At 33.3% G+C, this 16,912-nt stretch overlaps 2 protein-coding genes across 2 annotated transcripts in view; one reads left to right on the forward strand and one right to left on the reverse strand.

Moving 5' to 3' along the window:
• The first annotated feature begins 612 nt into the window (after positions 1-612).
• On the forward strand, positions 613-5,015 carry LOC132549847 (uncharacterized). Its single transcript, XM_060213821.1, has 4 exons — positions 613-694; positions 2,391-2,454; positions 2,813-2,902; positions 4,796-5,015. Exons 1-4 carry the CDS (start codon positions 613-615, stop codon positions 5,013-5,015), a joined length of 456 nt encoding a protein of 151 aa, XP_060069804.1.
• A 1,684-nt stretch (positions 5,016-6,699) lies between these two features.
• The window catches only part of LOC132549825 (uncharacterized), a 29,853-nt gene continuing 19,640 nt past the window's right edge, over positions 6,700-16,912 (reverse strand). The window contains exons 11-17 of the mRNA XM_060213798.1: positions 15,458-15,634; positions 13,864-14,008; positions 12,073-12,181; positions 10,837-10,909; positions 9,292-9,456; positions 7,321-7,454; positions 6,700-7,060 (exon numbers count right to left, since the gene is read on the reverse strand). Of these exons, the coding sequence (XP_060069781.1) occupies positions 6,700-7,060; positions 7,321-7,454; positions 9,292-9,456; positions 10,837-10,909; positions 12,073-12,181; positions 13,864-14,008; positions 15,458-15,634 (1,164 nt within the window). The remainder of the gene's footprint in view (positions 7,061-7,320; positions 7,455-9,291; positions 9,457-10,836; positions 10,910-12,072; positions 12,182-13,863; positions 14,009-15,457; positions 15,635-16,912) is intronic.

Raw genomic sequence — 16,912 nt, forward strand, 5'->3', positions numbered from 1 at the left:
CACCACACAACAAAGTCTGTTTAACATCGTTATAGTTCGTTTCGAAAATGGACGATACTTCTAAGGTCATGTGAAGGTTCATTTGTATGTTATACTACTTATGACGAAACCTTTTCATCTTATATTTAAATTTAATTTCATTGTTTCCCTTGGTATTAACCTGTTTTCGGAGAAGACATTACGACTTGCATACTATTGACAACGTACTTTCATTTAAAACCCATTGCAAATGCAATATTTGAGAGTGTGTAATCTCATGCGACACCAATTAATTTGTCTTTCTATGATGTAATTACAAGCAAAAGAAAACACATTAAAGAAATTGTGTTTTAAAACACAATATCGAGTAAGGTCTGCTGGGACGAAATTGCTTTGAGACATTTTTTGTCTTCCTTCCAGCTATAGTTTGCACTAAGACACATACTGATTGCTTTATCTTAAATAATTACGCAAGCATGAGATAGCAAGAGGTATGTCATTTCAAGAAATGTTTGTTTTGTGTTTTATGCGATTTGAATGTGATGTTTGGAATGCACAAAAACTGTTATTTGTTTGTTTGATCAACCGCAAACATATTTTATATGTTCCAGACAAAGAAAACTTTCTACCGTCATGGCAGCTTCGATGTCTTATGTTAACCTGGGCCTTGCTTCGCTCTTTGTCATCGTGTTGTGTCTCGGACTGTCATTAGCAGGTAAATCGGGATATAAAACAGCATTGCTATCACTTCAATATGATATGTTTATAGAATTGGAATAACCAGAAATAAAACTCTAATGACAGCAAAAGTGGATGCCTTAATATGGCATTGTGCTTTGATTGTTGTAATAAAATGTATGACAAATCCGTTCAGATGACAAAATTAAAATCATAAAACTCAAATTAATGTTGGCAATATAAAGTGGTGCAAATAGAATTTAATTCCAGAAACATCTACTTTAATCTAAAAATGACTGGTGTACAAATGACACCTTATGGTATTAATAAGCCACAGGCAGTAAAAATTACACATTGTGATAGTAGATTCGCTATTACGGAAATACCTTTTCTGTTCATCGTTCTACGTTCCTCATCAATTGCTACTAAAATAATTGCTAGACCTTTCTTTTTAGCCCGACCTGTCGTTTAACGTCTACATAAATTCTTTGTTTTAATTAAATGCGTCTTGGCTGATCGTTATCAGAGATCAAAAATCGCATAGTTATGAATGCTCTCTGAAGTTTCTGTCCAAAGAACACTTATTCCCCCTGAGTCAGTATGTTTCCAATCAATTTGATGTAGATACATATACTAGAAATCGACCATTTTTCCTTGATATGTCCGTTTCACTTACATAAAGTGCAACGTGATTATATAAACGACCCATACATATCTGGTGCACTACTATTTAATATAGTTTGACATAGCATAAACAATAAAAATATACATTATACTAATTTCATTTGACTTTGGAATCATTATTTGATAATGTCATTAAATAAAATAACAAAATCGATTTCCTAGTTTTATAATACAATACAAAACGGTTCACAGCTGTTACTTGGAATTAGAATTTAATGCGACATACAATAATGTAAACAGCTTTTCTGAAATATCATTGGGCGTCTTCAAATGAATGTATTTATTTCAATTTTAGATAATGAACAGCAAATTCAAAAAATTTAAAATGCTACATGAAGGTTTGCTTAATTCATCATTTAACTGTAAGTTAATCACGTTAGCTGTCAGATTCTGTGACGATTGTTTTCCTCCTAAAAGTACAATTGGTAATTTTACACGAAAGTGGTGTACTGTTTTCACACTGATCTCGTTGATGATTATGTCATGTATGCGTACCGCCGTCATTTCACTGCAGTGTCATAAAAAAGGTAGCACGACAATCAAAAGGTCACATTATTGTTACACCGGACTATCTAGACCTTACTATAACGAATCTAAATATAAGTCTGCCTCACCCTAAGGTAAGATTACCGGAAGCTACGGAAGATCTCGAAAACATTCTTTGAAGTTACAGTGGCAGCTTTGCATATAGCTGATAGGCCTGTAAATATTAAGCACGTGAGAACTTGAAACGAAAAACGTAAAGAATATAGCACAATTTCACGTGGCTAAATATTTTTGGGGGTCAGAGAAATGGAAATGGAGAGTTTTTTCATTTATTTATTTATCAAAATTGAGGTATGTCACTACAATGTAAGTAGGCGTTATCATAAAATGACTATCACAATAAAAAGTATAACGTATAGGTGTGCATAATTGTCTATAAAGGATATTTATGAAGTATGTTATTAAAATGCTCAAACAACTCTTGTTATCATAAAGGTCAACTGAACACATCTTGGCCTCATTAATGGATCGGAGTAAAAGAATATCTGTTTGTCTCTTTTTAGATCAGTTTGGTTATCCATCGCTTGAGGAAGACAGTCTCGACGACGCAGTTTCCGCTGACAAAAGGTATATAGTATCCATCAGTAAATAAAACCCCAAAGAGTCTCATTTGGATTGAAACATATTACAGTAGTATGGTGACATAAACCACGTGCCTGTGTTAAATTATGGTGTTTTAACTTGTGAGTAACAAATATTGGTTATCTCGATAATTATGATGAAAAAGGAATTAATCGATCACAGCAAAGTATAAGAGTGATCAATTCACTTACGCTTGACAATTGTATAACCGTTGTTAACTCGTATTTAGAATATATTTCTACTTAATTATGCCTTAACATACTGCTTCCTTTGCGTGAAATTTACAGTATTGTTTTACTTCACTGACAATATGTGTACATTCGTACTCTACTCTTTCTACCAGATACGCCATGATGTCCTACGGCTATGGACGGGGAAGAGGTAGCAGAAATAGGTATGACTATTACAGAAACTATTACGGCAAACGTTACAGGCAAGTCGCTATACTCGTATACACGACAAGACATGTTCTTTTCACCCCTTCATATCCTTTTAAGATATATTTCATTCACAATGTCGTCTTCAGACATTTTCCAATTTTCCTGCTGTCATTCTGCATGCGTTTTTGTGGCTCGTTTTACTCCAGCTCCAAGTGATCTTGCCACGTGATTCCGGAACCACACCTGCGTCGCCTCCTGGTGGCATTTCACACAAACGTAATTACAACCGTAATGTAATCATCAATGTATTTTTGTCGGTTCCAAAATGAGTTAGCGATAACAAGGAGATCAATGAACCCATTTTCTTCAAAGATCACAAATAATCAGTCTATTTCGACATCATGATTAGAAAAAAAGACGAAAAACATAACTAAAGTGTCGGAACGTAAAAGGCATGTAGTCGTATTAAATTATACCATTTAACAATGACTGCTAGAATACCGGCTTTTCTTGATATGAATGGATGTAAATAGTCGTTCCATTCAATTCATCATCAGACGACATGTGTGTTGCATGTTTAATGTAATTGGAGTTAAAAATAATTTTTGACGTGTACAAAAACAAATGCCAATTTAGACCATCGCTTTATCGGCGGAAACGCCTTTTATGATATTAACATTTGGTAGTAGAATTGGAATACCTACCAAAGGAACCCCCGTTTTTCAATCAAATATAGTTCCTAAATACCTATTCGCAGATTACTTATGAACAGCGCAAACTCTGTTAAGCTCCCTATCATACATGAATTTAATCTCATTTTCACACTGAAAGAAGAAATTTAAACGTTGCATATGTCATTTTGTAACTATGATGAAACGTTTAGTAGGAGGATTACTCTATCCAAATAAAATATTGCTGTATTTAGAAAGTTTAGTACAGACTTTAGCTTTGTCTCAACATATCATCAATACCTAGTCTTCATTTTTTTGCTTTTTAAGACGAAATATATACGCATTAATTTCATTTCATTTCAAGAAAAGGTTTTGATATAAATATTAACTTGATTCTGTGTACTTACTCTAATTGAACAAGCGTACATTAAACTTCTGACACCAATACCAATGTATGCATGAAAGACCTGCTCACCACCCTTGCATATGAGATTATAACTTCTACTGGTAGTAGTAGTAAAAGATCTCCCACCAGCCCCAAACCCAGCCTCTTAGTTCCACTTATTCTAGGCATATAGCATTTATTATCATCAACTATGAACTAACATGAATAAATGGAATGAAATTAATGTTATACCCATTTCAAGTATTGTTGTTGTCTTTTGGCACTTCAAAATGCATATCAAAATGCCATGCCGGTATTAATCTGTCGATTTCACAGGATCCCATCAGTTTATTATAGGAACTTTAGCTTCCATTTTATAGCCAGTGCGTTTTCTTTTCTATTCGATAACCTCGTAAAATCCTCAAGTATTGTAAACATACTCTCCTCTAAAATCATAACAGATTCTTGATATGTTTCAAACGTATGTTTTATTTTATTGTTACAATCATTGCGTATGATACTTTACGTAAACTATCTTAACAACAACAATATAAATGAAATAGCGCTATCGATAGGTAACATAATAAATCCATTAAAGTAGTACACAAAGCGATATAGGAAATCAATACTTATTAAGTTAATAATGAAGAAAGATAATACTCTATTTTATACGTATACCTTGTAAATATATTCCTATTTCATGTGAAGTTTTCATTGTTTAAATCTTCTCCTATTTCCATGTTACAACAGTTTACAGATGAAGAATTCGCGGAAAGATAGCATTAATAAACACATACATAATCTTATAACAATTCATTTTTATCTAAAGTGTATTTACTTTTGAATTATGCTTTTCTTATAAATGATTGTAAATGATTGTCTCACTCCAGGTACTATTCCTACTGGCAGCCATGGAACCGCCTCCCAAACAGGAAATGCTACCGGCAGAAATGTAACTCGAACAAAGACTGTTGTCGATATCACAATATTTGTGACAAAAGTGCCAAGATATGTTACGATTGTTGGTATGGTTACCCGTGCAGAAGCTCACGCGATTGCTGTGAAAGATTTCCCCACTGCAGCTCCAGAGCAAAAATGTGTACAAATTAAGATACGCATTCAAGTCACATGACGTCACTGAATCCTCGCTCATGAAAAATAAATCCATATGACGCATTTTCTATTTTTGCTATGCCTTTTTTGTGTCGAGGAATGCAATTCTTCTCATCTCAACATGACCCTGTTTTTGACGTTAAGAATTATCCCACTGTTATTACAGATTATATACCTTAGCAAAAAATCTGCAATCAGACTTCCGATTATATTAATCCAATAGTCCATTCATTGTGTAAAATTTGTGGGTTTTTCATTAAATATTTTGATTTGAATAAGATCGTTTGCTTCTTATCTTTAAAACATGTATCACCGCATTAACTCGTTCAAATGATCGATATCATATATACCAGAAAAATATGTGGAGACATGTCTTTAAAACTTTCATGTTTATTTCCACGCATTAATTGATCGAACGTTATTTTTATTTAAAAAAATAAATAACATGGCATTTAAGATATTAATATAATAGAGATAGAAATTACATTAAGTCGTAAACATTTTACCAATCTTTTATCTAAAATACATCTATATTTCATAAAATGATATTTTTTCTTGGCGGCACCGTGATACTCGCTCTACAGAGTGCATCGAAGTACTGCAGAGCTCGTTACTGTTCAATAATCTAAATAGCCAAAAGAAAAGCCGATTGTCGGAATTTTTTTGTTCTTTTTGTATCTGTAGGATTTTTTCACTAGCTACAGGATTAACTGTAAATGCATAGCGTCATCATGACATAAATATAATACATTTTTCTTACCAAACTCACTATATGTATTGCCAAGGGGGTGATAATAATACACAAGTTACAATAAAGGGTTTGCAAATTGCTTAAATTTCTCTAAAAACTTTTTTACTCCTTACAAGGTGACGAGATTACAATTGTTCCAAAACATCGCATTTCACGATAGTTTTAACACCATATTTAGTTAAAATACACCGGACACAGGGAATAGTCTCTTACATAATTGAAACACAAAATAATTACTTCCTTTTGAATTAAACATCTTAAATTGTTAACATCATAAGTTATGATGAAATAGTTGTTCAATACTGAATCAGTTATTCGGCTTTTGTCAAACTTATTTTGAAGTATATGTGCATGGAAGCATTCCAAGTTCGGTTAAAATGATAACAAAAATTGATAAAGAAAATAATTTGAGAGTTTTGCGTTTTTCATCTCAATTCAATATTTAGAAGTGCATATTAGTATGTCGAAATGAAGTAAAGACTTAAGATTCAGTACTTAGACATACATTTTGATGCACAACTATCTTTTTTAACGATACAAGCAAGTATGTATTATTTAGCATGGATGTACATCTTTCTACGAATTTCTACATTATGTTGGTAAAACTGATGCAGATATTTAAGCGTATTTTCAGAAATTAATTAAAATTACAGCAAAAGCGAAATACAAAAACAAAGGAGGCATGTTTTCCATGACCAATATTTACATCAGGTGAACATTCTGCTGTCTATTATTCCCTGCAGAACTATTAATCGGTTCCCATATATTGTATGACATCACTATGTATGAACTGTAGACAATATGACATTATCACCAAGGCCATTGCCGATTTATCAATTATAATCAGTAAATTATCTAGTGTGACGAACGTAAAAAAGTTAAATGAAAAAAAAATATTATACAAAACATCAGCAGAATGTTTAATTCTACCTAACGTAAAAACAATACAACGAAAAAAATACTAGCAAAAAGTAAATCCAGTCGCATTGTTAGTGATCTCCCCTTGTTATTACCAGGGCCGTGTGACGTTAATGGGGGATGGGTAGATGAAACATAACTCGTACAACCGCTCAAAGACGTGCTAAACGTGGCCTGACCGGACGGTCCGAGTTGGCATACAAAGTTCCTAACTTGATTGTTAATAAGAAAGGACATCTCCAGTTCCTCGAATGGTACCCCCGTCACCACCACATCCACAGTTATCTCCCCTCGCACCACACGGTTTACGCGCTGTGGGGACATGGGGACCCACTTGTTGACCTCTCCCAATACACCAATTGTAGTTCCATTCCTGAAACGATATCAGATTGTAGCTTATTCCATCTTTAAAGTTATGCAAATATAAAGGGTCCAATTAATTCATTCGATATTTTCTTCTAAGTTTATATAATCTTTATATCATAGTCGTAAGCTTCTCGTGAAAATAAGGTTTGTACATTTACCAATTGTTACTATGTATTGATATGTTTATAGTAAATTATCGAAATGCTGTGTCATAGTGGTAACAAAAATTTCAGATAATTGATTTTCGAAGTATTAAACCTAACTCACATGAAGTAGACGGTGGAAAAGTAGTAGAGACAGAAATTTTCGTCCGTACAGTTTCTTAAATGAAGCGGGTTGTTGTCATCAAACTTGGAAACATTGTATACGTCGTTGTAGGAGAATACTACACCTGAGGTAAGCTAATGAAAAAATAAACATTGTTAGAAAACACATCAGGGATATAGTCTCACCTCATGTTGTAATGAATAAGATATTTATATTCGACGATTTAAAATATGGACATTTTCATCTGATTTAGTTTTTTTATCATTATATTCTTGTTTAACGTGAACAAGATAGCACAAAGCAGTGGAATAAACGTTTACTACAATACATAACGGAAATTGAAAAATGAGTGAAATATGTCAAATATTGGAAAGCGAGGACAGGGTGGAGGCGACTGGCTGTCCTGTTGGTAGATGACAGATCTTTCGCGATATCATCATATGTGACTTGTAGTATTGTTATCGCCAATTTCTGAACATTTTATTAAAATCGTCTTTCAACTATTTCAAAGCATTTCCAATATAGAATATCCACTGCTATGTTTTTTTCAAAAATGGATGCTAAATACAGTTTCATGTATATAAAAGAAAACCGTATCAGCCCCCCTTCCGCCAGAATTCTAATCCCAAACGAGAGTGAGTCTTAAAAGTTCTCCGACATGATTCTGAACACGACTTATACATGCAAATTGGTAGATGACTCATGGCTATAGAGTAGATTGCATACGAAACGGAACATCTTTAAAGAAGAAATTAGATTAACCGATCCATGTAAAGACAGTTCTCATGAATTCCACGATTATGTAAGAATATTCATCATTTAAGCTTAATTTTGTATATATGTGATTGGAAAGTTAACCATTTGGTTCCAGACAATATCTTCATTGTTTTACACTGTAATGCCATGCTGTGGATTTGATGCGATCGATTGAAAATTATTCAATTGTGTTTTGACTTCAAAATAAAAATTTTAATTTATGCCTATAATGGCATATGTAAATCCAAGACTGAAATAGAGTACAGGATTAAATATTATTTGTTTGCACTAAGAATACATAAAGTATGGTTAATATGACATTGTAGTTGCTGGCAATTTGTCTCCACATAGATTTTCTTGTCTTGATTCGTACTTTGTTATGCACATAAGTCTCAGTTAGCTTCACGTTTCGCTTATAAACAGACTTAATTAGATAGGGTCGTCCGCCAAGCATGCTATACTACGTTTAATCAAAATCATATGAGCCAGGCCGTAATTATGTCGCAGAACGGTATGTAATATTTATAATATATTGTAAACAGAATGGTATGTAATATTCATAATATATTGTAAACAGAATGTTCTGTAATATATATAATATACTGTAAACAGAACGTTATGTAATAATTATAATATATTGTAAACATTAATGAACTTTAGCATTCACTCTAGCTTTATACAAACAACATACAGAAACCGTAATTGTCCCAATCATTTTTAGTGCATTTCTTCTCGCGCGAAAAGCACTAAAATAAGGTAACCACTAAAAGCGGTATTGTAATTTAACTATCTCTGCTTTGAAAGATATCAACAGATACTGTAGTACTTAAAGCAGTCAAGATAAATCCTAATCTTAATCTTCAGAAAACTGTGATGCTCTCCCTGTTTTAATGTATATGTTACAAAAGATATTTATACTTCATTAGAATATTCCCGCAACATTTAAACTTAAGTGGGTAGCCATAAATTATCAAAAGCTACGTCGTTTATCGCGAATTTATCAGGAAGATGTCTCTTTTATTTGAAATGTATTAAATTTTGGTAAGGATTTTACAGCTTAATGTTGATCAGTGTTTTATCTAAAAATCATACTGTTTCCTGCAATACAAAAATTGTAATGGTTAAATCGGTAATTACCTGCTTGAAAGGCGATATGAAGAGATCATAAAGAGAACTGTTTAGGAAATGGCATGTAAAAAGAACAGAAGGTTTTACCTCCGATGGAAATTCAGTCTGGTTAGGATAGATAACATAGTCTGATGTCATATTGGCTGCGAACAGAATACCATAGTAAGTATATGGTGCTTGGTTTTGTTGCTTTATCTTCGAATAAGTTGTCCATACTTCTCCGTTAGGTCCGTCAGCACTTGGCATTGCTTTCTTAAAAAGGTTAAAGCAATATACAGATATAAATGAAATTTATTTATGATATGTTACAATATCAAAGATGATGACATTTGTTTTTCCTTTGTGTTTTTACGACAGGCTATTGCTCAATTCAAACTTTAACAAATTCATTAAGCAGTGACGTGAAGGATATCTATATATGAACATAGATAATTGATTTTATAAAAGTCCAAAGCAACAAAATTGTCACCCATAAAGCATTTTCAAATGGTAAACATTTTGATATTTAACTATCAGTCAATGATGCATAGACCCCACATTTTAAAGCCAATGAGGCGATCGACCAATAATCAAAAGTGGTTGAAAGACGAGACAGTGCACTAATCCCAATTTCTTCATTACGTATGTCTGACACTCTTCGAAAAAAGTCAAGTACATGTTTATATCCTGAACGTTGCCACTATTCAAATGAAATAAAACGTGACATGCAGCTAACGGTAAGCCCTGGCGTCGGAAAATCAACCAGTAGTATCTACCCCCTGCAATATCGATGATTGTACAAAAGACATACAACTAGAGTTAGATGAAGAAGTTTAATACAATTGCGTTTAAAAAAATAAAGAATGATACCAAAGACCGGGAAAGTTTCGCCCCCGTTTAATGTTTACTATTTTCGTTCAAGAACAGAGACCGTGAAATTAAGATGGGGCGATAATTTGTTACACTTAAATGACCTTTTTATACTATCCTCAGAGGACGAAATGGACAAGATTCTGTTAATATAATGGCTCAAGGGTGAATATAACATGGGGCGAAAATATCCCTGTATACAGTAATCATATGGTAATAGGCGAGGTGTTTAGTGGAATGGAGTGGAGGAGGACAAATTTTCGCGATTTTAGTCGCAAAAATAAACACCTTGAAAATAGAATTAATCAAGATAGTCTATGTCCGTGCCATTACATCTGTAGATGATGCATCCTCGCGAAAATTTGAAATATTTGTAAGCATGAATTTGAATATTTGTTTTGGATCTATGAAAGTAAAACGTTTTTGAACTAAATGTAGATTACGGCTTTATGAAGAAACATTTAAGGATTAAGTTTTTAAAAATATTTCGATCACACAAAAAAGATATCTGTATATTGATATCTTTTGATAATGAAAATTAATTAATCATGAAAAGTATGATTTGGTACCTCGAATATGCTCACCTTGAGACATGCATCGGATTCATTCTGAAGACTTAATCATGTGAAAAGTATAAAGTTACATGTACACATACAAGAGATCGGTTCATTACAGGTTAATTCAATTAAGTATCTAATTGAAATCGAATTTCCTTGATGTGCATTACATCTTTTTGTGTTTTGCCTGTAACCAGACAAATTGTTATACCTAAAAATGTATTACCTTAATCAATTGTCGATCAATAGCTTTTGCGGGTTTAGATGGTTTCAGAATTAAACCGCCATCGTTGCAGCATCTGCAAAAATATTGATTTTTTTAAATCGTGTAGCGTTTCCTCCATAACTTTTAAAATCAAGAAACGGAAAAAACGCCTGAATAATATTTGGCAAATCTCGCTAAGTATACACTAACGTGAAGGTTGCATTAAAACACTCCAGTAATTCAGAATTAGATCAAATTGGTCCAAATAATGAAGTGAGGCTAAGGAGCTGAGTTCTAATACCGAAGCAGTGAATGAGGAAAATCGATGATTGAACGAAATGTCAAAATCTAGATGGGCAAGTGCACTAATACCACGATTTAATACCTTTCGTAAGTTCAATATGTCCGATAACTTCAGAAGAACGTCAAGTACATATGTCTAATAAACCACCAGCAGTTTCAAATATTGTTCAAAAGACCCAAGTGAAAAGCACGTTTCAATATAACCGATATGACAGCAAGGAAAGCAATCATTGAACCACCAGTCAATCTAATGATCATAAAACATGTCCAATTTCATATGGCGCAAGGAGATACATCCAGATGAAAATATTTTGACAACATTCAATAATCTTCATCGAATTAGCTTCGATATGTTAATACCGAAATTTGGAATATAGGAATGTTGCTGTCCAGGAAAGGAAAATTCAAAATAGGGAAATTAAAATCCTCACACATCTTGATAGTTCCTGTAGGTATCATAGTAGGGAAAGGTCGAGGTCAGCTGCTAATGTAAACGAGATGACTACTTGATTTCCAAATGATGTAGATGTGATAAATAATTTTCCTGTTATCTGAAGACAAAACATCCAGACAAGATAAGTCAGCCAAGAGAAGGGCAGAGTAATAATAAAAAAGATATTATTACGTGTTTTTCACGTGTGATAACAGGTTAACCGTGTTATGTAAGGCAAGGTTAACAAACATATGTCTTTAAAAGATTTGGAATTATACAGAATAAAAAAGGCAAAACTTTGGAGTCATCCGATCGGGATAAGGCTTTCTTACCTGACGATAAAACGGAAAAATCAGCTTATTGGAATTGAAGTCATATTCACAAAATCTTAAACTCGTGAATCATCCAGTTTGAAATCAATGCGGTATGGACAGTTAGAATTAATGTTATGAATCATAATTGAACATGAGAATAAGACAGCCAGAATCAGTGCTGCATGTAAAATCAAATATATTTCGCACCTAAGCAGCTCTTCTCTATTAGTGGCATTCAGTTTATCGCCTGGTCCGACTGGTCCTGTACTGAGTGTTGACACAGCTGATTGAAGGGCTGGATAGGGTTCACTTACATCTGTAATCAATATTCAGGATGACCACATTCCATGAAGACTTTCATTTAAATACATTGTAGATTTTCTTTGATGCGCAAGTAATGCTTGGGGTCTTAAAACCATAATGCAGATGCTACTTGCCTTATTTTGATGACGTACACAGACTTCATTAATTGATTTTTCAAAAAGTATAGCAGATGGTTTCAACAATGTTTCTTTTTCCTCTGATAATTCTATCACCCCGTTTCTATAACAACATATCTGTTCCAGGGGTCAATATGTTTACATTATGAAATGATCACATTGATGAAAATACCTTTCAAAGACAGAGAACAAGAAAAAAAATATGGAAGAGAAGAAACCTAGCGAGTTCATAAAACAAAAACCGGCATTGTAATGCTAAAACATGAATCGAAATATGCATTTATTCCATTATTCAAATATCTTTATTAATTATTATCATTTCTGGATGACTCTAGAATAACGTCAAGTTCACGTTTGTCATCCTTGATCGTGATCTGAAATTAAGCCAACTCATTGAGACGGTCTATGAAGACATTTCAGACGTAATCTACAGCTAACAACCACAGGAAAATTCCTGCACACATTCTCTATTCATGTGTCATGTGGACTGTGTTTTGGAGAGATATTCAGATATTCATCTCAGCAATATGATGTCAGAATTATTTACAATGATTTGATAATTCGTTCTCGTCACATACGAAATAATTTCATTGCAAGTACTGAAGGCAAATCTGCAAAAATCTGACAATTAAACATAAATCTTATTGAAAGTTAAAGTTGGAATCCAAAAACTGATACAAAGTTGTCAATTAAGCAATTTTCAAAAGACTATCGCATCAATACCGGAATATATATCATTATGTATAGGATTGGGAAACAACTCAAAGTCCCCGATAGAATATCAACATATAAACTATGAATAAATCATCAAAACATTTTCTGGCCAGTTTTCCCTAGCATCCAAGTAATAGCAATTTTACACGACTTTGCTACAGTATAATACGAGTGCACAAGTTAGGATAAGAAGGAAAATAATACAATGAAATTAACGAAAAATATTTTGTAATCTAGTATCAGATAACCCATCTCAATCATTTTATTAATATTCCAAATTCAAAATACAAGGGTTTGGTGATTACGACAGTTCTCAATTCTTCTCAATTGGCTTTCATGAAAGTGATTAACGTTGATTACAACTTCATTTGCTTCTTCTGCTTGCTTCAGGTTAATTTAAGGCATAAAGAATTTCAAATGAGTTTTTATTTTAAATTGTATTTTATTAAATAAGTCCTAGAAATGTATATTTTTGTGTGCGAGCAAAATTTCAAAATTTCAGACGGGTATCCTGAAATCCCATATTAAATGAAATAAACTGGAGAAATGTTTGAGATGTAACATTATGATTATAATAGTGAAATAAAAGAATGTTATTGAAGGAACAAGAGTTCACCGAAGACTGGAAGTAGCTATGGCTAACCAAATTTTCTGAGGCAGGAATTACTCCGACTCCATATATGGCTAATTGGAGAGGCAGTTTTTGTACCCAGAACGGCAGAGGAACGGCCTTCGTGTCAAAACATGATCTCAGTCAGATAAGCTACGCCTACATGTTTCTAACTACACATCGAAGACCCTCTGTTACCAATATCGCCATACCAAAGAAAAAAAGAGTAGTTACCTGGATAGCGAGAGTTGCCCAATTGACTTTCTGATGTCCAAAATGTATCTTTATACGGTGCAAGGCCCATTGCGTTGGCAAAGATGGATGAGACTCCGATCTTCCACTGGTCAGCAACCAGGTGATAATCCTCGCTTACTCTAGCCTTGGTAAAAAGTGGGGAAGAAAAATTCTCTGAACAGCTTTTCTTGTGTGAAGAAACAATTGTCATAACTTATACGCATTAAAAGGTTTACTATAATTCATTAATTTGAACGATGGTGATCACAGCAAATAATTTTAATTAGTGTGTATTTAATATTCTGTGGGAATAAGTAGGAAGAGTAATTTCTCAGAATAAAACTACAACGTTATTAATTCGTAAAGTATTTCAAGAGGACGGGGGAAATCTAAAACATTGTTACTTAGATATAGATAAAACTATGAAACCAAACATTATAAATGAAGTAGACATGAAAGTAATGAACTATTTTCATTTAGAAGGGAATATGGAGTTTGTTTTATTAGGGCCTGTACCACTAATGAGTATGTAGTTATTGATGCTCAAAAGTTTGCTGAAGTTATTATCCTTTTTATTTAAAAAGAATTAACCAATTTTTATATCGATAAATATCGAAAAATATTGTTTTATATGCAAATAGTTTATACACATCGTATGACGTGAAAATGTTAAAAATGATCACTCGGAATAGGACAAACCGTTGAAATGTTTATCAACCTGTTATTATTGATGTTTAGGATAACGCCGCGAGAGGAAGATGGTGGTGATATCATTTTTGTAGATTGGTTGATTAAGACTCTTTTAAAAGTCATCAGGATATCGTCAATTAGTTTTATAACTAATTTAGAGTGTAGTTGAAGGCATTACATGTCTATATTGACATAACTGTTTTACGGCACCTGTAAAATTATTCATCGTTAAATCCGTATTTACATCATTACGTCATTATTTTGTATTAGAAAATTACGAGGTTTTCTTACAGATTAATGACGTTATTTGCTCACAAACGAATAGTGAACAATCATTATATGATCGGTAATTAACTTTTAATTGCGAAAAGATTGAACACGCTTAATGTGGACACAGAGCTACCTGATACTTGAATTTGAAATAGATTTCAGATACCTGTATAAAGTTTCATGGATGTTTGACAAAATTTGGAAAAACATATTTTGTATCAGACATGTTACTTATTCTAAGTAAATAACCAAATAAGAACTGAATGCATGCATGTGTTGTAGAGAGCTGAAAGCAAAAAGAAGTAAAAATAGCACCAATACAATGAACCATAGCAATATGATTTCCCGACAACTTGATCTTCACAATTCAGAAATATGGTGACAACTGCATTTCTGTGGCTTCAAACACTCAAAACACTGGACACACATGTTCAGTACTAAGAACATATCATTAAGGTCCTGCTAAATTGTATTAAAAATTGTCCTCATTTCTGATGAATTTTAAAAAACAAATCGAGACTTTCTACACATTGTAGCGGAGAGGTCATTTGATGTGAAACGGTAATATATTTTATTAAAGGTTTTCCCACTGTCATAATTTAATGGGGAAAGTGCACGGAAGAAGCATAATAACCTGTGTGACTGCTGGGTTTTTCAAACTCTGTAAAGCATGTTTAGGAAGTGCCATACAGTACTGAATCGTTATGTTGAGTTTCTGAGCGGCATCGTTCATTTGTTTTAACCATCTTTCACCAAGGGTAAGGTCGGTCTGGAGGGCGACGGTGCCGATAGTCTGAATGTTCAGCCAGTCCTACAACATAAGAAATTATTTGAGAAAACGAATTGTCCATACACTTTTAAACATCGTGTTAAATTTGACAGTTTAAGTATTTTGACTATTCTGCGTAATTGTTATCATTTATATAATATAATAAACTTTATTTTACAACAATTGCGAAGCAAGCTTTTCCAACTTATATCAATCACTCTTGTTGGCTCGAATAGAAGCGCGCGAGGAGTCTTAGTATGGGAGGAAACCGGAGTACCCTGGGAAAACCCACGTGGTCGGGCAGGTGACCCCATACCTTTTCACCTCCATTCCGGGAATCGAACCCCGCACGGCTAGGTGAAAGGCGAGTGCGTTACAACTGCACCACTGCACCACCCGACCACCCTGTTTTGTGTTATTTATATATAAACTCTATTTATACTAGATGTATGCTTATTGCTTCCAAACAGAATCTTGGGAGACTCAAGGAAAGTCTCAATCTTACAATAAGGGAGGACCTGTGTTCCAGGTAAAAGGTACTAAAATTGTTGACAGTTTACTCTAGCCAGCGTATATTTCCTCGGTTGTTTCAAAAATCAGCCCAGGTTTAGTATTACTACGGAGTAATACAGTCTGGTCTGGAACTACTGAAGCTTCTCTAGACAGTCAGAACGTCAAAAGTGTGCTTCCAGAGTGATTTTAGAGAAATCGTATGATGCTTCTTCAACAGAAATTTGAAATGGATACCAATTAAAAAATATTAAGTTCAAAAAGTCAATTATGACATATAAATGTATAAATGGTATGGTACCACAATATCTTTCCAGTGATTCATTTTGGCTGGAAATGTTCATCAGCAGTCTACAGGGCAGGTATCTAGTAAAATTGCATTGATTCCAAAGCACAGGAAAACTTACTATTCCTTGTTCATGTTTATGTATCTTGCTGTCAGGAATGGAACAAACTTCTAAATTAAATCAAATCTGAAGCATTTTTTCCTATGTTCAAGCAAAGCTAGTTTGCTATCATTTGAAATCTTAACGAATTAATTTTTAGATTTTCCTTCTAATACCATTAATGTTTTACTCTATGCTATAACAGCATATAACTATGTCAATTATATACTATAGTATATAAGTATGTATGTGTAATAGACAAATTGTCCTTAAATGATCAAACAATTTGCATGAACTTTTGTGCATTCTGTGATATTCTTAATTATGTACCTGTGATAAAGGTATGAACATCTTTTAATGATGTTGTGAACAATAATGTATTTTAACATATACCATGTTTTACCAACAACAGGACCCTGTGGAA

The sequence above is a fragment of the Ylistrum balloti genome, unplaced genomic scaffold (assembly GCF_031769215.1).
Source record: "Ylistrum balloti isolate Yb309-2 unplaced genomic scaffold, AGI_CSIRO_Ybal_v1 Utg370078, whole genome shotgun sequence".
Classification (NCBI taxonomy): domain Eukaryota; kingdom Metazoa; phylum Mollusca; class Bivalvia; order Pectinida; family Pectinidae; genus Ylistrum; species Ylistrum balloti.

Excerpts from the sequence above, each read along its gene's own strand:
- LOC132549847 (XM_060213821.1), top strand. The coding sequence starts at position 613 with ATGGCAGCTTCGATGTCTTATGTTAACCTGGGCCTTGCTTCGCTCTTT. Across the intron at positions 695-2,390 it reads TCTCGGACTGTCATTAGCAG|ATCAGTTTGGTTATCCATCG; the intron begins GTAAATCGGGAT and ends GTCTCTTTTTAG. Across the intron at positions 2,903-4,795 it reads TATTACGGCAAACGTTACAG|GTACTATTCCTACTGGCAGC; the intron begins GCAAGTCGCTAT and ends GTCTCACTCCAG.